This window comes from Eleutherodactylus coqui, chromosome 12 (assembly GCF_035609145.1).
Source record: "Eleutherodactylus coqui strain aEleCoq1 chromosome 12, aEleCoq1.hap1, whole genome shotgun sequence".
NCBI classification, from domain to species: Eukaryota; Metazoa; Chordata; class Amphibia; order Anura; family Eleutherodactylidae; genus Eleutherodactylus; species Eleutherodactylus coqui.
The window spans coordinates 20119995-20140645 of record NC_089848.1 but is presented as its reverse complement, the minus strand read 5'-3'; the positions used below and the strand labels follow the sequence as shown (position 1 = coordinate 20140645).

At 39.4% G+C, this 20651-nt stretch overlaps 1 protein-coding gene and 1 long non-coding RNA gene across 6 annotated transcripts in view; one reads left to right on the top strand and one right to left on the bottom strand.

Annotated features, from left to right (window-relative positions):
- Positions 1-20651, top strand: part of TPK1 (thiamin pyrophosphokinase 1) — a 585523-nt gene that overhangs the window by 474053 nt on the left and 90819 nt on the right. Inside the window, exon 9 of one of the 4 annotated variants that reach the window (XM_066585417.1) lies at positions 16418-16532. The exons of the other annotated variants lie outside the window; for them this stretch is intronic. Within the exon in view, the coding sequence (XP_066441514.1) occupies positions 16418-16419 (2 nt within the window). The 3' untranslated portion in view covers positions 16420-16532. Of the gene's footprint in view, positions 1-16417; positions 16533-20651 lie in introns of those variants that run through there. 4 annotated transcript variants of the gene reach the window in all.
- The window catches only part of LOC136587011 (uncharacterized), a 162939-nt gene that overhangs the window by 87154 nt on the left and 55134 nt on the right, over positions 1-20651 (bottom strand). For both annotated transcript variants that reach the window (XR_010787406.1, XR_010787407.1), the window contains one exon: positions 2206-2318. This is a non-coding gene — a long non-coding RNA (uncharacterized lncRNA). The remainder of the gene's footprint in view (positions 1-2205; positions 2319-20651) is intronic.

Below are 20651 nucleotides of genomic sequence, written 5' to 3'. Positions count from 1 at the left end.
TTTTTTCTTTTACGTATGTTCAAGTTTTGCAATTTATATGTTTGATATAAAATTTCCTGAGGTATGCCACATCAATGATTAGCGAATGTATATTTCCATATTTTGTAAACATTTGAGAAATGAAAACCGAATGTTCAAAAAAACCCCATATAGTATATTTAGCACCATAATCTTGATCAATGTTACAATGGATTGCACAGTCAGTTTTGCTCCTGATATAGGAGTTTGCATTATGCAAGCAGCGCTTTTTCTTCTGGTAAAATGCTGGACAGCTTAGCCGGAACCAAACGGACCCCATTATAGTCAATGGGGTCCATTCGGCACGGTTCGGTTCCCCTTATAAGATGGACTCGTTTGGCCGCAGGGATTCCCCTTTCCTGCTTGCTGAATAAAGCAGGAAAATGGAATTCCCGCCGCATACCTGAAGGCATTATTATTTGTCACAAATTATTGGTTTAAATGCCGGCTTGTCATGAGGAGTTGTATAGAAGTGCCTTGGAAATTGTGCGAAATTTCTCAAGCCATTTGTGATGTTCTTGCACCCTAGAACACTCTTAATCAATATTTGCTATTAAGCTAGATCTAATAAATGACAAATATGCATTTGTGTGTTTGGATGAAAATGGATCGGGAAGGGTACCACTTCACCTTAAAAAAAAAAAGCACCCAGAAGGCTTGTGAGGAGACTCATAAGGCCATTCATGCCCCTCTGGGAAATATGCAAATAGGGAAAATGGAACAATACCTCTGCAGCGCCACCTATTGGAATCAATGTCAGACTCTCTAGACAAGCCTTATAACAATGACTGAGAATTAAAAAACCAAGCCAGAATCCATACACAGACAGCTGTTTTGAGGTTGAGGAGAAAAAAACCCACAGCAGCTGTCTGTGTATGGTAATCTGGCTTGGCTTTCAATTCTCAGCCGTCGTTATAAGACTTGCATAAAAGAGCCTGACATTGACTTGCAGGAATGCTGCCTTTCAATAGGTGGCGCTCAGAGGTATTGTTCCATCTTCCCTATTTGATGTAAATAGATTAAGGGGAAAAGTATTAGAACTGTGAAAAAAACATATCAGCCTGAACCTTAATAACCACCTAAAAATGATGGTCGGAACAGAAACTGATAAACACAGGTGACAGCAAAGACGCTGGTGACACAAAACATACCCTATACAAATGAAAACATTAAATACATCAGTACATAACTGCTTTTTTATATAAAAACCCTAATTTTCAGGTTTGTAAACAATCAGGTAGATTTCAGCATGTGGTCGTTCGGAGAAAACTAGAACAATTACTGTAATAAGAAGTGTATACTTATGTAAACTCGTCTGAAGGATGCGTGACTAGTATCCAGTCTGCGCCTCGTTTTAATAACGCTTCGTAAGGACGAGGCGAGCTCACAAAGCCTCCTGCTTAATACGACGTTAAATTCTCAAATAAATTTAAGCACCTGAAAGTTACCAGCAGCGAGCTCATAAAAAGGAGTGCAATAAATAGATATGCAGCATTTGTTCAACACATAGAGAACGGAGTAATTAAATTGCAAATTAAATGTACTCTCCGGTGCGGTGTTAAAAGATTAGTACTGCAGGGTAAACTCTAATTTAAAAGAAAGAGCGGATTTCTTTAAGTGAGGTGGACATGTACACTGCACATTAACTTGGAAGGAAACATGCTAGTCGAGTACTGGCTGGCCGACAGTGCCACCTACTGATTGTCAAGAACGCAGAAGCGTATGACGAGTGACTACTTCACCAAGTGTAAACACACGGTATGGAATTTGTACTTGGGAATTAAAAGGTTATTTAGTTTTACCATGTGAAGTGAGTCTGCGGATGAACCATTGGTGTGAGCATCGGCGCTTTAGAGATAGGAAGAACACAAAACTCCTCTAGTAACAGGATTTACAAGCCTTAACAGGGAATTGGCTCTGTATTTCCTACTGCCGAAAGTTTAAGTTGACTTTCTGCCTACTTTTGGGAGTATATCTGGAAATGTCTCGTATGGCAAGTTAATAATATGTTATCAGAATTTCTCCGTGCAAGAACAGCCTGATAATAACATGCTGGAATATTTAAAGAGAACCTGTCATCTTTCCTGATTTAGCACATTTCATGTGAAAGAAGGGAGAAGTTAGGCGTTTCATGCGTAGAGTTGACAAGACATATTAGTGTGCGGACAAGCCACCTTATACGCTCACCTTGTCCGGCTGTGTGAAGCACAACACTTAGTTTAATGGATGATGTTCTGGACTGCTGCGCACTCCGATTGCCTTCACTCAGGACTCCACGGGGGATGGGAACAGACTTTGTCCTGAAAAATTCCAGAATGGTTAATTATAGAGAGAGTCATTTCTGGCCACATATCTACTTTCAGAATTTTATGATCACCAGAAAATCTTGATATTTGTCACTACCTGACAAAATGTTTTTTTTAACATATATTCACACATTTGATTGCAAAATTGTCATATTTCAAAATCCGCATTGATTTTGACATTTTGTAATGTTTATTTTTATTGCAGCAGGGGAAATGTGTCATGTCTATGGCTTTATTATTTATAAAAAGGTGCAGTCCATAGTTGCGTGTATTCTTGCATTGTATTCTTAGGACATTGTTTATGTTGCCTCTAAATAATATATTTTCAAAGCCTGCAGCTATTATATTGGAAATGGTTGAGAATCGGCGCCAAGCGCAGCTCTCCGGGGAGAGGTAGCAGTACAAGTGTGAATGATTGTATACGGTTTTAAGAACCAGCAATACAAACGCGTTTGAGTCTCTTCCTCAGCTAGTTGGAATGTGGGAAACACCCACTGGGATCGCGCTTTTGAACCCTTCTCTCCACCTCCGGCGGTTTTCCACCATGTTGGCTAATAATGGGCATAACCAGGTATCCAATCTATAGCCGGTTGTGTTCCATCCTAGCCTAACGGAAGAAGACTCTGTGCCTCGAAACACGTTTGTCTTGCTCGTTCTTAATACTTTATACAATAAAGAATATCATTCACACTTCTATTGCCATTGCACTCTGGAGAGCTGTGCCTAGCGCCATATGCTCAACCATCTCCAACACGTCGCAGGACCTGTAATTCACAAGTTTTGCCTGGCATATGCATATCCACCACCGATAAATGCCGGCCATTTGTCCCCAGTCAACTAACCCCCCCCCATGGGGTAGCTCCAACTGTTTACACAGCAGATACATCAATGACTCGTTCAAACTAGAAACCATTAAGTCATTCACATTCGCTGTAGGAGTGACTGAGACGGCTGAATGAGCGCTATTTAAACTGAATGATAAGTGAACGACACAATGATTTTTCGAAAAGTGACCGACTGTTGCTCATTGTTCGACCACTGGCTGCGTTTAGACTGAACAATATCGTTCACATTTGCTTGTTTGAACGATTTTTTCGTCTCAAAGGGTCTTTACGCTACCCATGGTCAAGTATCTGACACAAAGGGCGTCTTCACATAGGCCATACGCAAAGAATAGAACCCATTGATGTCAATGGGTAAGGACAGATTTCCATATTTTGCATGAGCTTTTCGCTCGCGCAAAATAACTGCAGTGTGCTCTCTTTTTTGCATTTGCTCCTATGTGTCCTGTGCGCAAAAAAAACATATCCAGCGTGCGAAGAAAGTTGAGGCACGCACAAATTTGCATATGCCTATGTGAAGCCGCTCTAAATTGCTTGATGCATTGCTCCTGCTGATCTAGATGTGTCTGTGATAGAGAGGAGCTGACACCTCAACTATGTTCTTACTGCTGCACCTCCGGCCATGGCCTCAGGTGGTTTCCTTTGTGTGGCAATCGCTGCTGGAAAATTATCTTGGAACAATTAAGCACATCCTGAAATGTTTAATTCAAATGTGTAGAATCATGTGTTATATGTGTGTGTGTGTGTGTGTGTGTGTGTATATATATATATATATATATATACACAGCCCATCTTGTAGAGATTTCAACTCCACTTCATTCAATCCAGTTATCTATTCAAATCTGCAAGTTAAAATACATTAAATAACAATAAAGACGAGCTGTCATGTTCTCTGAGCAGCGGGGTGGGCTCCATACTTGTACAGCCACATTTTTTTTTCTATGCCCCCCCGTTTGCCCACATTAGCTCTCTTTACATATAGAGCGCAGCCCTAATCTCCTGCCACATAGAAGATCTTCACCCCTTGCATCAGTGACTGATATCACGTTTGACTGGCACTCAGCAGTGCAGACTGCCCACCTGGCAGAAGGATGGTGCAGGGCTCTGTATGTAGTGGGAAGGGGTGCGGGCAAATCAGAGAGGTGGGCCTAGAACAAAAAGAGAAACAACATTGAAGTCATCAGAGAAATGGTTGTAAAGGTCGGTAGGCTCTCCCATCGATCAAAAAACTTTAAAGCGTACCTGAGATTTCAACAAGTTTTCTAAACTACACCAGGTCCTGCTCATTTGCTGCTGTTTGCAATCTGTTTTAAGTCTGTAAGTTCTGATTTTCAGGTGGTCTTACTCATTTTTCTGCTGTTTGCAATCTACTTTCAGGGAGGGGGCATTTAGAAATCTTAGCATTCTGCCAGTAGTTCACTGTTCTGACTTCCTTGCCCATACTTCTCATGCCACATTTCACTGTCTCTGGTTCAATCAGCAGGTAAGCTGCATCTAAATGCCCACCACTGTGCTTTCGCAGGACAATTAGGTATTTAGAGACATTCTGACCAGATTGTTAATAAACCCATTATAATATGTGTTTGTGTAATGTGCGCACACACAGACACACACCGACATGCTGTAATAGCAGAAGAGATAAAGATTGTTGAGATCATTATCACAGTGTTGACAGATCTGTCAGCCTACAGCCATATAGGAAGATCTGTGGTAGAAATGTATGAAGACATCTGTGGCAGGGCACTTGCTTACAGTTGTGGAGGCACCTGCGTCTGGAACCGAGTCTCAATAATGTTCAGGTATTATTAAAATTATTTCTTGAAATAACTAACAAAATCCTAAAATGTACAGATGTATAGATGGCTTAGGTGACTGTCCTGGAGTAATAAATAGAACTAATTGAGCATGATAGGTCATAAGGGTGAGACTTATTAAGAATGGCATTCCATGCATTGGTTTTAGCATCATCCTTGTTGGTGCACAATGGGGGAAATTTCCTAATCCCAGCATATTTCTGATCCTTGGCTTAGTACAGGTTCCCTCGGTAAACCATGCACTTATGAAAAGGCACAGTCCTCTACATGTACGAAGCGCACCAACTGACAGCTTTGTGTGTTTTCTCAGAAATGCACATATGTTCTGACTTGGTGTACTTCTCCGATGCAAGTTATACAAAACTCTGTTGGCTCAGGGCAGTTAGCCCCCTCCGACAACCCCATACACTTTTCAAAAAAGTGTCATGAGTGGCACAGAAAGTAGAAAAGTTGCACATTTTTGCATAAATACCCGCTTGCACAAAAAATTGCAGCTTTTTTATACCAGAAACGAGCATAAACTCCTTTGCAATGTACCCCAATGTGCCTCATATATGAAGAGGTCCACTGGTGTTGCACATACTAGGTTCATGTCGACTCCTCTGTGCACCTACACAGATAGGAACTTTTTACGTTTTTATTAATATAGTTATATAAGAGTTTGTTTTTGGTGGGACAAGTTGTATTTTTTCATGGCATTATTTTTGGGTATGTATGATGTATAACTTTTGGTTAGGGATTGGGGGGAAAAAATGAATTCTGCCATTGTTTTTTGTATTTTATTTTTATACCATTCACTATACAGAATAAGCTCTATGGGGGCTTGTTTTTGCAGGATGAGTTCTAGTCTTCACGGATCCCATTTTGGGAAAATATAACATTTTGGTAACTTTTTATTCCATTTGTTTCTGGAAGCAAGATTAATAAAATCTGCAGTTCTGGTATGGCTTTAAATTGTTTGTATTTTTTTAACGTTCACTGTGTGTTATAAATATATTAACACTGCGGTTCAGTACTATTATTCATATAAGTTTTTTTGTTTTGCTACTTTTTAACACTCTAAAAAAAACCACATTTTTTAGCACCGCATACAAACGCCCCTTACATTTTTTTTTTACATATTAAAGCCATGCACTGGGAGGTTACATAATGTACTAACTTTTTGACGTAGTTCATTAACAAGCAGCGTTACCAAGTTTAAGATTTTTATTTTTTTTTTACACACTAAGGCCGGAGTCAGACAAGCGTATTTGCGTGCGCAATAAGCAAAGAATAGAACCCATTGTTCTTAGTAGTTTCATTTACACACATGTATTTTATGTGTGCATTTCGGTCATGCAAAGGAGTGCACAGCCTGCTCTATTATCCTGTGCAGTTGTGCAGGGAAAGAACACGTATTGAAATCATTAAACTAATTGTCTATTTCAATAGCCGAGAGCGTCGCTCAATCAGCAAAAAAGCAGCGCAAATGCAAGTGTAAATATGCATACGCTCGTGTGAATCTGGCTTTAGTGGGGAGGGGTGGGGTGTTGACTTTATTTTTTTATATATATTTATTACACAGTTTTTTTCCTTTTTATTTTTGTCACAAAACTTGGCTAGTACGCTCCCTCATAGATGAAAATGAAGATCCATGGACTACAGGTTTCTATGCTCCATGTGACTGCTGTAGAGTATATCGCCAAACTGCTGTTCATATAGCGTAGCAGCATCTCATGTGGCAGAAAATAAAATGGGGGTCAGAAACGCTATCTTTTCTCCTTAGGGAGAGCTCCTAGACGGTGAGTGAGGAGACTCAAATGGCCATGCACGCTCCTCTAGGTAATATGCAAATAAGAAAGATGGAATAATACCTTCACAGCGCCATCTATTGTAAGGCAGCATTCCTTCAAGCCAAAGTCAGACTCTTTATACAAGCGTTCCAATCGGTGGCACTGTGGAGGTATTATTCCATCTCCCTTATTTAGAAAATAAAATAAAACATTTACAAACATATCTCAGAAAGAAACTACATACTTACCGATATACTGATTACAAGAGTATACAAGGTGTATGAACACCACATCCATCATATGCAGATAGCCAAACTACTATATGGAGGCACAAATTACACAGGTGCAAGATACTGATGAACAAACACACACCTTCCTTTTATTGAGGGGACAGCTACATGGGACTATTCTTGCACCAAAAAGGCATATAAAGGGTGCCAGGTTCATGTAGTGCACCTCGCAGGCTTACAGCCTATTAATGATGCCATATTTCAATTCAGTGGGTTGCCCTGCACCCCAGAGGTGAACCACACTCACACCCTGGGCTCCCTATCATTCAAAGCTGCACTGCCTGTGGCTGGTATATACCGATAGATAGGGGGTACTGGTTAATACTTTGGCCAAAATACACAAGCTCACAACCCGCGTCAAGGCTCCTTGTTTACTTGTGAGTCCCTATACTAACATCAATCAAAAATCACAGAAAAGGGGAATATGAACACACTATTTCCATCTGTTTATGTTCTCTTATTCTGTGATTTACAAAAATAAAATTAAAACTTAAAAATTCAACTAATTTTAATGAGTAAAACATCTGGGTGATCTATATGCATTCGCTCTAACAGGCACTTCCGTACTGGTTTTACATTGGGCAAGCGTGATATAAATGTTTAGCTGCATGATTTGCTGCATCTTTCTGACTATTTCTTTTGATCAAATTAGTATAAATTTACATTTAAATAAAATTGGGGGGAAAATCTGATATTTACCTTCCTAAATGCATGCTTATTGACCTTCTCTATGCGGAGCCTAAATAATTAGAGAGCATTTGGGCAGAAATCTTGGATAAATATTGCGATCTCTTGGTGCCGTTGCCTTGATTTTAGATCATGCAGAACTAGGCAGTGTTTCCTCCTTGGTTTTCTATTTGCACTAACATCTTCCTTACACATCCCTTATTAACTTGTGATATATTAATGTTTTGCTATTTTAGTTTTCTCGGATTCTCTTGATTATGTTTCTCAAATCTCATTTCAGTTGTTAAGTGTCCTTTAAGCGGTAAAACTCTGGCGCAGATTGGCATTAGATAAATGGATGCTAATTGTAATTGTAACTGATGAACAACTGATGACACATTCCATGAGTTTATCATTCTATGCCATCATAAGTTGAATCTGCCCAGCTAAGAATCTATCTTCTCGACAGGTATTACTCTGTAATGTACGAGCTATACAAATGATGAGGGAGTTCACCTCCTTAAGCTTAAAGAATGTTTGCCTTGTTAATCAAATACCGCTGTGGCTAGACATGTGTTTATTATCTAAGCCGCTATGACTACATTTATAGATGATGAGAGATTAGACTGCCGAATATGAACCGTTCAGAGCCATTTAAAAGAGCAATAAATGTTAGAAATATATATTTTTAAATTGTCGACAGAATCCTATCCAATTCCATATTCAATCCAAGTGCCGAAAATAAAACTTTATTTGTATCACAGAATGAATTCATATTGCCTCCATTCCTCCTTCTTGACCTCCAGCCAATCCAGACTGGCAGCTTGCTGCAGAAGAGGCTTCCTCTACTACTCTCTTTAGCTAAGCTCCACCCTCATAGTCAATCTGTACCTGAAACGGGGAACAATTTTTCTTCCTAATTTGGAGTTGAGGAGCAAACGATTTTTGGTATTTTTTTCATCTCCATTTTTCAAAAGCCATAACTTTTTTATTTTTCTGTCGACGCGGCCATATAAGGGCTTGTTATTTACGTGGCGAACTGTAGTTTTTATTGGTACCATTTTTGGTTACATAGACTACATTGTAAAACTTTTATTATTTTTTTTATGATCGTAGGGAGAGAAAACGCATCAATTCTAGCCATAGATTTTTTTTTAAAGCGTTAATTATGCTGCATAAATGACACACTACATTTTTTCTGCGGGTCGGTATGGTTACAATGATACCAAAATTCTTATATTTTTGTTAGGTTTTTCCACTTTTTTTGGAAATTATTATTTTTTTCTATATCGCTGCATTCAAAGTCCTGTAACTTTTTTATTTTTCCATGGACAGAGCTCTAGGAGGCTTTATTTTTTGCGAGATGAGCTTTAGTTTTTATTGGTACCATTTTGGGGTACATACGTTTTTTTTAATCACTTTTGTTGTGTTCTTTTGGGAAGAAAAATGCTAAAAATTAGCATTTTGCCTCTGTTTTTTAGCATTTTTTTTTAACGCTTTTTGCCATGCAGGATAAAAAGCATGTTCAATTTATTGTATGCGTCAATAAGGACACGTCGATACCAAATATGTGGGATTTTTTTTATGCCAATATGAGAAAAAGCATAAAAAAAGGGATTTTAACATTTTTTTTTGTACTTTATTTTTCGCTTCTTTTTACACAGTCTGTGTCTCTCTGAGGGACTTACACTGCAGGAGTGAAGATCACTATGATAAGACATGGCAGGACTTCGCTCCTGCCATGCCTTATTGCTTATTATAGCGATCTCAGGCAATGGCAATACAGGATGCCGGTATCTGGCGTCCTGTTGCCATAGCAACCAGCCGGGCTCTTGTGATAACATCGCGAGAGCTGGCTGAAGTCACAGAGGATGCGCGCTCCCTCTGTTAACCCTTTCTCTGCTGCGATCTACTTAGATCGCGGCAGGGAAGGGGTTAACAGCGGGTGGGCGCATCTCCAATGGCCCCCGCTGTCGCAGCGGGAGGCCGGCTACTAGTGACTGCCGGCCTCCCGCTGCAGGATAGCACAAGATCTGCTATGATCTCGCTCTATCCCTATGACATAAGGGTACATCATTTTGCGGGAAGTACCCCGCTCCCATGATGTACCCTTACGTCATAAGGAGGGAAGTGGTTAAAGCTACCGGTATGTTTTGTTGGGCCGTTATTTGCTTATATTTCAGTTACATTTTTGTTTCCATTTAGGGTGGTTTCACATCTGCGATAGGGATTCCCTTTTCCTGCTTAGTTCAGAGGAGTTGTATTTTTCAGTGGCACCATTATGGGGTACATTTTACTTATTAGGGGAAAAATGCATTACTCCCATTGTATTTTGCATTTTTAATTTAGTGCTGTTCACCTTGAGGTATAAATACCATGTTACCTTTATTCTATGAATCAGTACAATTACGGCAATACTAAATAATTGCTATATATGTCTACATATGGATAACATTTAAAGTAGTAAATAAGAAAAAATACCCCCGTGCTCCGGATCCAGGATGGATAAATGTTCTCATGGTGCCACGTTCCAAGAGCTGCTGTTACTCTTTGGGGAGCCATTGTATTGTTCTCTTTTGAATATTTTAACAGTATTCATCATGTAATTTTAGGTACATGTTAACCTTATTATATGAGTTATTGCAATTGCGGTGATATCATTTATGTATTTGTAACACGTTTGCCAAATAACAACACTTTTTATGGGGAAAAAAATGCTTTTTTTTGCTTCATTTAACTTTATTGTTTCATTCCCACTGGGGAACCATTCAATGTGATACTTGGCATAGTAAAGCATTACTGCTTGTCAAGTAATGAGCTGACTATTGGCAGTGTATTATGGGGTGCCTAGTAGGCATATAGGCATGAAAGGAAAGGCCTTGGGTGCGATGGCATCTCACTGGCATTCAGCAATTGAGTCAGGTTGGACCAATGAGAGTGACAAAGGAAGCCCCCCCCTTCCTGTCTAACCACATAGATGCTGCAATTACTTGACCACGGCATCCAAGTGGTCAATCACAAACAGAGCCTGCTGTAGTCACCGCTCCTGTACCCAAGCCATCCCCTGGATGTAATTGCACATAGGGATAGTTCACTTATGAATTTTTAATTTTTTTTAATCTAAATAGGTTCAAAATAAATCCTTATATCATTTTGAGAGTTTTCTCAAATCCCCTCCAAATATGTAGAGTTACAGGATTTGTTTTACCTCTATGTGGGATAACTTAATGGAAAAACAGTCTATACTCGCCATTGAAACACTTGTTTATGTATATAACAGTGATGTTAAGGACATTTCTGATTATAAAGCAGATTCTGCCAAGGTCGCCATGTTTCACTATTGAAGTGCATATATTTGCATGCCCAGTGAGCACTTCAATATGTCTATTAGGACTATGTTCCAGTCGGTTCCATATTGCTTCATACCTTTCTTTTGCTCTTTACTTCTTTTTCTTGTAGACTTGTGGGCTTTGGTACTAATTTATTACCATTGATTCTCTATTAAAAGCTTAATGGCTTTTAGGCTTTATGTGAATAAAACCAAAGATTACACAACTGATTTGTGATCTTTGCTTCACTATGGGGTCTCCCATCCGTTATTCACAGAAGTAGTCTTAGTTATGTGCAGGGGCAGACTGGGTCGCGGGGCAATGGGGTATTGATGCAAAAACATACAAAAATTGGTGCCCATTTTTGTCAGCAATTTGAATCCTGAAATGTAATTTTGATTAAGGAATTGTAGATATATGGGTACAGAAATAAAAAAAGGTATAGGAAAAATAGCATTTTTAACATGTACAGTGAGAAAATACAACATCGGGAAATATATTGTAGTATCAACAAACAGATACAGAAATTCCCTGGAAAATGTGTGTGTGTGTGTGTGTGTATATATATATATATATATATATATATATATATGTATATAATGTGTGTGTATATGTGTATATATGTATATAATATACACTAGCTGACATACCTGGCTTTGCCCAAGTAAACTTGGTCCAGGAATTTACCTGTTGTTCACACGGAAAATTTTATGAAGTCATGGTTACTTCAGAGGAACTGAGGAATAAAATATGTTCATCATTTTGCATGGTTCTTCGCATTGCCAGGAGACACCACATTGAGATGACTATACAGACAGGAACCATCCAGAGGAATATGTACTACTTCTTGTGGGATAGCGCGTCCATTAACCATAATGCATTTAATAGACATTTTGTTTAAAATAAGTTTAGATATGATAGATTTGCATTTTGATCGCGAATTATCGCGGTTTGACAATTAATTTCTCAAAAATGACTGCTATTACGCCTCCATGACCTGAAGGTAGTGTGTGTGCAAAAAATCATTTCCCTAAGCTTTATAGTTCTGAGAAAAGAACTGTTTCATGTATTCTGCTTTTTTGTAGATTTCTCTATTTTGAATTGAATAATCAAGCTGTGACCCCTTGAGTTTTCCTATTTAGGACCCAATGAATGCTCCTACCAAATTTCACGCTTGTACGACACTGGGAAGTTAGAGAATGAGTGGCAAGTCAGTCAGTCAGTCAGTGAGGGCTTTCGAATTTTATATATATATAGATGTGAGGTAGATTCTCCTCAGTATATAGGCAGATAGGTAAGTTACATTCTTCCCAGTATATACTCAAAGGCCACTTTCACACGACCGAGATAATCACATGAGATTTGTGCGTTGTGAGACATATGCAAGTCTTTCACGAATATGAACCCCATTCTTTTGAATGGGGTCATACACACAAGCAATTTTTTCCTGCATCACATAGCGGTTCGGGGAAAAAAAATCACAGCATGTCCTATCTTTGGGCGTTCCCTCTGAACGCCTTACACATTGTTTTCAATGGGGCAAGGAAAAACATTCCACTGCATGTGAGGTGTACAAGATGCAAGGTTTCCCATTGAAAACAATTAGAAACACTTGCCGATCCGGAGGGTCGCTACTTCCCTGAAGTGATGCGAGGCATTTTTGCCATAAAAACACATTGCATCTATGGAGACATTGCATGTTCCCAAGCACAATATCAGGCCAAGTTTACCGGCCTTATATCACATTCGCCTATGTGAAATTAGCCTTAAGCTGAGCTAGATTCTTTTCAGTACATACACAGATAGTAAGTTAGATTCTCCTCTGCATATACATATAAGGGCTTCTTTACAGGGGCGTAATTTAGTCCTCTTATGCGGCGGTGATTATCATGGCCACATAACTGGCTGAAACGAAACTATTAATTTCAATGGTTTCATTTTCTTTAAAAGTATTCTCGTCCGTTAATAGTGTGAGCGAAAAAAGAAAGGACTTGCCCTAATTTTCCGCACATAGTTATATGTACATGCGGGAAAGGTAGGGCAGGACCTATTTTCCCGTTGTGTTACTCAGACTCACATGCTATAGCTCACAGTTTGAATACTCCAACAAAAAAAACCTGCTTATGCGCAACCACGCTCCATAAAAGCAGGCATAGTTGTGCATACGCTCATGTGTTTTTGCCCTAAAGGTGAGCTGCATTCTCTTCAGTGTATACACATAAAGGGGAGCTAGATTCTCCTCAGTATATACTACTATCACTGACTGGTCTAATAAAATATAACTTTTAATATTACGATTAAAATATGTGATGAAAGGACCAAACTAACATCTAGTAACTATAGATTCCTTCTGGAATCGGGTACGTATAACAAGATGGGCACCATTTATTTGTTTTACATTCTCTTCAGTATATACACAGAGAGGTGAGGTGGCTTCTCCTCAGTATATACACATAGAGGACAGTTATATTCTCCTCAGTATAAACACATAGAGATGAGGTAGCTTCTCGTCAGTATATACACATAGAGGTTAGGTAGATTCTTCTCAGTACATACACATAGAGGTGAGCTAGATTCTCCTCAGTATATACACAGAGAGGTGAGATAGATTCTCCTTAGTATTTACACATACAGAGGTCAGTTATATTCTCCTCAATATATACACATAGAGGTGAGGTAGATTCTCCCTAGTATATACACATAGAGGTGAGGTAGATTCTCCTCAGTATATACACATAGAGGTGAGGTAGATTCTCCCTAGTATATACACATAGAGGTGAGGTAGATTCTCCTCAGTATATACACACTGTGGTCAGTTAGATTCTCTTTGGTATACACACATAGAGGTGAGGTAGATTCTCCTTAGCGCATATACACAGAGGTGAGGTAGATTCTCCTTAGTATATACACAGAGAGGTGAGGTAGATTCTCCTCAGTATATACACATAGAGGTGAGGTAGATTTTCTTCAGTATATGCACATAGAGGAGTGGTAAATTCTTCTCAGTATATACACATAGAGGTGAGGTAGATTCTCCGCAGTATATACACAGGGGTAAGGTAGATTCTCCTTTGTATATACACATAGAGGTTAGGTAGATTCTCCTCAGTATGTACATATGGAGGTGAACTGGATTCTCCTCAGTATATGCATATAGGGGTGAAGTAGATAATCATGTTACGTCCCCTTTACTTTCCCTATTTACATACGGAATTTCCAAGATTCGCATTTTGATTGCAAATTATCGTGGTTGGACAATGAATTTCTCAAAAAGGCTTGCTTAGTATGCCTTTACGACCCGAAGGCAGTGTGTGTGCATAAAATCATTTGTGAACAGATATCCCATCTGCCAGATATACTTGACATGTATGTACAGATCCATAATAAAAGGTTGGGCTGTGCATTTCCATAAGCATTCACAGTAGCTGCTGTCAGTACCACTTTCTAATATACTGAGCGCTTCAGTACACTTTCAAGACGTCAGCTTACCGTGAATGGGAGATATTAAGAAATGCTTCTGTTGCCTTAAACAGGTTGTCCTATAATTGCATTTCACATTTATCTGTTAGGTCATGCAAGACTACAAAAAAAATTGCTCCTTTGTCTCGATATTGCTCTTTTATACTCGTTATGGTGCCCACTGGTGTTTTTTATATTCCCTGTTGAAACGTTCCCCTAATGTGTCCAGTGTTAGTGAACATACATGCCTGGTAGTTAAGTCCTTCCTTTCGAGATTCTTCTACACCGGTGGCTGCCTGGAAACTCAGAGCCACCAATGTTCAGATGACAACAAGTTGGGATAGTGTTTAGAGATGAGCGAGCATGCTCGAATACAGCAGTTACTCGAGCGAGCATCACTCTTCTCGAGTAACTGCTTACTAGTCCGAGTGTGCTCAGGGTGGGTGGGAGGATAGAGAGAGAGATATATCTCACTCTCCCACCCGATACCCCCCCCCCATTGCCTGCCCCTCACAGCCGCTGTAATTTCCATTAGCACTTTATCAACTTCACTTGCGTGTAAAAGGGCCCCCAGGAGCTGTTTGAATATCACAGCATGTGGCCTGAGCTCTGAACACAGCTCCTTTGTTCTAGCAAGGTCTGTTGGCTGCATACAATCTAAACTCCGACTCCTGTGCAGAACACAGCGTGCCGCCCCTGTTATCTTCTCTCCGGCTGAACAGTGGATTTTCAGCTCACCTTAAAATCATCGTTCAGCTGAAAAGTAAAGAATGGTAGCATTTACACTCAATGATTATCACTCATATGCCATCGTTTAAATAAATTTTGAGTGATAATCATTTCTTGTAAATGGGGCTTAAGCGAGGAAATCTAATATATACCGTTCGTATTTTCATACAGTATTATGTTTGGCTCCATTGAAATTCTTCAACACTATGTAAGTTATCGATCTGATATGGATCCAACTGTGTGGAGGAGGTCTAATTAAGGCAATCAACATATTTAGCCGATATATTGGGAGACCACATTCTAAATGTAACATTCCACTAATATACCAGCTAATGAAATACGTTTTTCAATTACGGTTTGTTGTCACAAAATTGCAATCATTGCTTTATCTAATCTTTTTACCTTTGGCAAACAAGCAACTTAACAATGGATGTGAATTGTTATTGTTCAAGGCTTTGCTACCTCTATTAATATATTTACCACTTGAATAGCTATTTAGGACAGAGCTGATTGTGTTTTTAATGAGATCAGCAAGAAGACATAATACAGACATTCCTCACATTGGAAAGTTTCACATATTTACTATAATGTGACAAATGGAACTTTTGTATAGACAAGATGGAAAGATTACAGACACACAAAGTTTATTAAAAGGGAGAAAAAAAACTCTCCAGCCTGCTGTGGATTGACGATCACACTAACGGGCGGCTTTAAATCTTCTGCATTTCAAAGACAGAAGTTGATTCTTTCAGGAATAACCTTTTCTACAGTAACTTCTTCTCCTAGACAGTGATGGAAGGTTTCACACAGTCACTCACAGCAGGCATTTAAATGTGTTAAATTAAAACATAGCTGTGATAGGAGAGAATCCGATGTCTCTAGACCATGCTGGAGGCATTCCGGATTTTTCTGCTTCCAGAGAATACAATTTCTTTACAGTTTTTACTCCTTTCTTTTGGTTTTATCTACACTTATCATCAGCGTTCTATCATACTCTTCCATCGCTGCAGGACTTCATTTGCTTCATGGTCCTCGTTTTTGTTATCCATTAATAAAAGGAAAATTATGCATTTTTCAACAATGGTAGACGCATGGGTAAGACTTTGTTCACATCACATCTAGAGGCTGTGTGTGGTGGGAAAATCTCTGAACATCAATTCGAGGGTTAAGAAAAGTATTGTTTCTTCTTAAGGAGAGTGCCTAGAAGGTATAAGAAGATGTATAAGGCCATCCGTGCTCCTCTGGGAAATATGCAAATGGGAAGATGGACCAATGCCTCTACAGCACCACCTATTGGATGGCAGGTTAATGATAGACCTTTTAACAAGTCTTGTAACAATAACTGTGTATTGTGGGACAAAGCCAGAGTCCTCTACAGAGGGAAATGATAACCATACACAGACAGCTGTTTTGGGGTGACTGCCCCTCATCAGTTAGCAGTAGGTTTCTGGCTTGGCTAGTGAGAGGCCTATAGAAGAAGGTCAGGAAGTATTGTTTCTTCTTAGGTAGAGCACCTAGAAAGTGTGAGGACACTTATAAGGCCATCCATGCTCCTCTGGGAAATTTCCAATGGATTCTCAGTGTATGCCATAGTATACCATACAGTGACATCCATATAGTCCAAAAAGCAATGTGAGGGTAGCACTCAAACTGGAATATTGCAGATATACCTCTAAAGTTCCCATATAAACCATACTTACATCCCAAAAAATGGGGGGGGGGGGGGGATAAGTAGTCACCCCCTACAATTGTTACAACTGTTTATCAGGTCTGTAACAGTCTATGCTCTGGTAGTATCGCGCAACATATACAGTGATCATGTATAACAAATGTGATGTCATTAGAGCCTAACCTAGTATGGCTCATAACATACTTTTTGGGCGGGTTGTCTGACTGATTAATTAAACCATTAGAATATATCACTACATATAAGGCATCATTAAAGGGATTGTCCCATGAAATGAAGTTGTACTGTGTCCACGATATAGAGGATAACTGTCTGATCATTGGGAGCCCAAGCTGTTAGTCCCATCAGTCATGAGAATCAAGGTCCCTTGTATGAATGGAGCGATAGCACCACCTATCTGCTAGATATGTCATATAAGTTTCTTTAATAAGGAGTCATCTAGATCCCCACTAACCCAACAATAGGACCTTGTTCTTGGTAGATCCTGTGTGCTTAGTATACAATGCCTTTAATGGGTATGTCAGATTACCACAATGTGCTGATAGTAAATTGCATGCTTAAACACATAAATCTATTCATACTTACCATCATTCAATTGTGTTGATGCGGTTTGTTGTGTCTCAACTATGCATCAAATAGGCTACAGAAGTGCTAATGTATGTTTCCGCATCAATATGTTAATTAAAAACATGAATTTGACTATTACGGGCGTACAATGATTATTTTTATCACACTGTCCATTTTATTCATTGCTTGCTTCAATATGCAAATAACTTTAACTGAATCTTTCTACATACTAATCATATGTTTAAACATTTCCTGACAGTTATTGCTAAAAACCTAATTACTCTGTAATGACTTGCATAATTCTACACCAATTGCAATGCGGATGCATATGTTTTAATAATTGGTATAATAATTTAATCAAATATTTCCATTTTAATTTCATCAGAGTTATATTAAGTTGAATTATCGTCCTATTAGGCTTACAGCAATGATATATACTTAAAGTGCAGCTGCCGGTTTTCCCATTCTTTGCTTGTTATCGTAGTGCAGAATCTTATCACAGAATATACATGGATGACCATGAATATAAATGGTTCTCTGATGACCATGAATTCAGTCATAAGATGCTACAGTAGATCCGATAATGCTCCAAGCTTTACAAGACGCTTGTGACATTTGAGTCTGATATCAAAACAATAGCTGATTGATGTTGCTAGGTCCTGGCCACAATCAGGAAGTGGAGGCGGGATGATGTCATGATGGCCCTATTCCACATGATCGTGTCTTCAACGCATGCATTTTGTCATTTGGTTCTGGGTGCTAGAGAGTTCCTTGTTCCTGTCCCTGCAGAAGGCCCCTAGGGTGTCGTCTATTGGAAATCCCTTAGTGATTTCATTGTATAATGTAGCCTCACTACCCTTCTACAACATCTCCTGTATTGTATGGATTGGCTAACAGGGAGGTGTGTCCCTTAGCCAGCAAATCGGACATAATGGAAGTATATTTATTCTGGACCCGCCTCTACATGGGTGCTGGTTATTATCCTACGGCTCGCCGCAGGACCTGACCCCAGCGCCTGCAGGGAGCAGCGAGTACTCACCCGCGCCTGGCGGCCCCGGCTCTTTCATGTGCCGGCTGCCGGGCAGCCGGCGCATGCGCAGACCGGAGCTGGCGGCCGGGTGAGTGCGAGCCCCGCACAAAAATAGGACATGCCGCGGTTTGTTTGCCGCGTGACATTTCACGCGGTCAAACCGCGGCCGTCTGCATAGGAGTGCGTATTGTAATGCACTCCTATGCATGCTTTCAGTGGCGGAAATCCCGCGGGAAATCGGGCCGTGGGATTTCCGCCCGTGTGCAGGCGGCCGAAGTGTTTGGTTAGGCAGTGGACTCCTGTCAACTAAAAACCTGGGGTTATTTATTCTGTGGGCACTTATTCTCTTCTACCAAACACTGTGTTCTATACATTGCTCTTTCCTTCCGCTTTAAGCATCTTTCCTATCCTCTATCTAGCGACAGACTAGGCCCCTTAGGTTCCTAACGTGGGGCCAATCATCTTGCTTCTAGGCAAGGTCTACCACATCAAAGTTGGTTAGGGTTAGCGTTCCCATGCCCGTATTTCTGTTACTATTATCTGCTCCGTCTTGTGTTCCCAGTGTTTTGGTGGTATAATACAATATATGGGTCCATTGCATACATGAATTAGGTCTAGGTCTGACATGTAAGTTGCGTCCGTGGAGGGTGCTGGACTTGCACTCTGCGTGAACATAGCAATTGAATTATATAGTTTGACATGTGCTCTAGATATTCCCCACCTATATTACCAGAAAGCCGAATCTAATCTGAAATGACCTATTAGCCAACAATTTATGGTAGGAAAAACAGGGAATTTGTAAAGAGTTTTCACTGACAAACAGAAATGTAATAGTTAAAAGGGCTCCCTAGGATTTTAACATTGATGGCCTCTCCTTATTTCTGACCTCCTTCAATCAGTAATCTAACATCGAGGACTGTTCGGATTACCAGTGCTTAACTCTTTACACGCCGTAGTCAGTGCAACCACAGCATGTAAAAGGCCGATGGGTTACTATGGCCTTTGTTACTATAGACTCTAGGTCTGCCAGTTATGGTGGCCTATGAGGCTCAGCATCTGGCTGAGCTTCATAGCCTTTCTAATGCGCTGCTATGCTGAATTATTGAAGTATATTAGAAGAGGGATAAATCATGCTGATAATTAAGCACCCCCCTAGTAGGACAACAATAAAAAGTAAAAAAGGTATTAAAAAAAATAAAAATTTCAAAACCCCTCCTTTACTATGTAAAAGAAATAGATGTAAAAAAAATCACATATGTGGTATTGCTGTGTCATAATGATCCAGAGGAAAAAAAGTTAGTACATTATTTAACCTGCACAATGCACGTCATGAAAGAAAAGTTTAAAAAAAACATGGTGGAAATAGCCTGTTTTGCCTATCTCGTCATACCAGAAACAGAATAGAAAGTGATGAAAATGGCACATGGATCAACAAATGGTAATATTAAGAAGTACAACTCATCCCACAAAAAAACCCCTTTCAGAACACCATTTACAGAAAAGCAAAATGTTAGGGGTCCCTGAATGCAGCGATAAACAAAAAATACATTTTTAAAAAAAGTGTGAAAAAGTTGCAAAAGAAAAACCTACATAAATTTGGTATTGACAAAATCGTACTGGCCTGCAGAACTAATATAGCATGTAATTTATGCTGAATGGTAAACGCTGTAAAAAATAAAAATGCTGCAATTGCAGATTTGGTTATTCTTGCCTCGTGGAAAAAATGGAATAAAAAGCAATCAAAATGTTGTATGTTCCCAAAAGATGGATAAATAAATACTGGAGTTTCATCCTGCAAAAACAAGTCCTCATAGAGCTCTGTCGATGGAGAAATAAGAATGCTATGGCTTCTGGAATGCAGAAACACAAATGTAAATTTAAAAAAAAAATTGTTTTTTTGTGTATAAAAATATAAACTCGGTATCGCTGGAGCTTTACTGACTGAGAGAAGAATTTTATCTCGTTTATTTTGCACACTGAATGCTGCAAAAGGAAATAAAATATACAATAAAATTATGGCATAAAAAATACAACTTGTCTGGCAAAAAAAAAAAAAAGCCCTCATTTGGCTCGTTTGACAGAAAAATTAAAAAGTTATGGCTCCTGGGATGCGACGACGAAAAAAAAAAGAATTAGTTGATC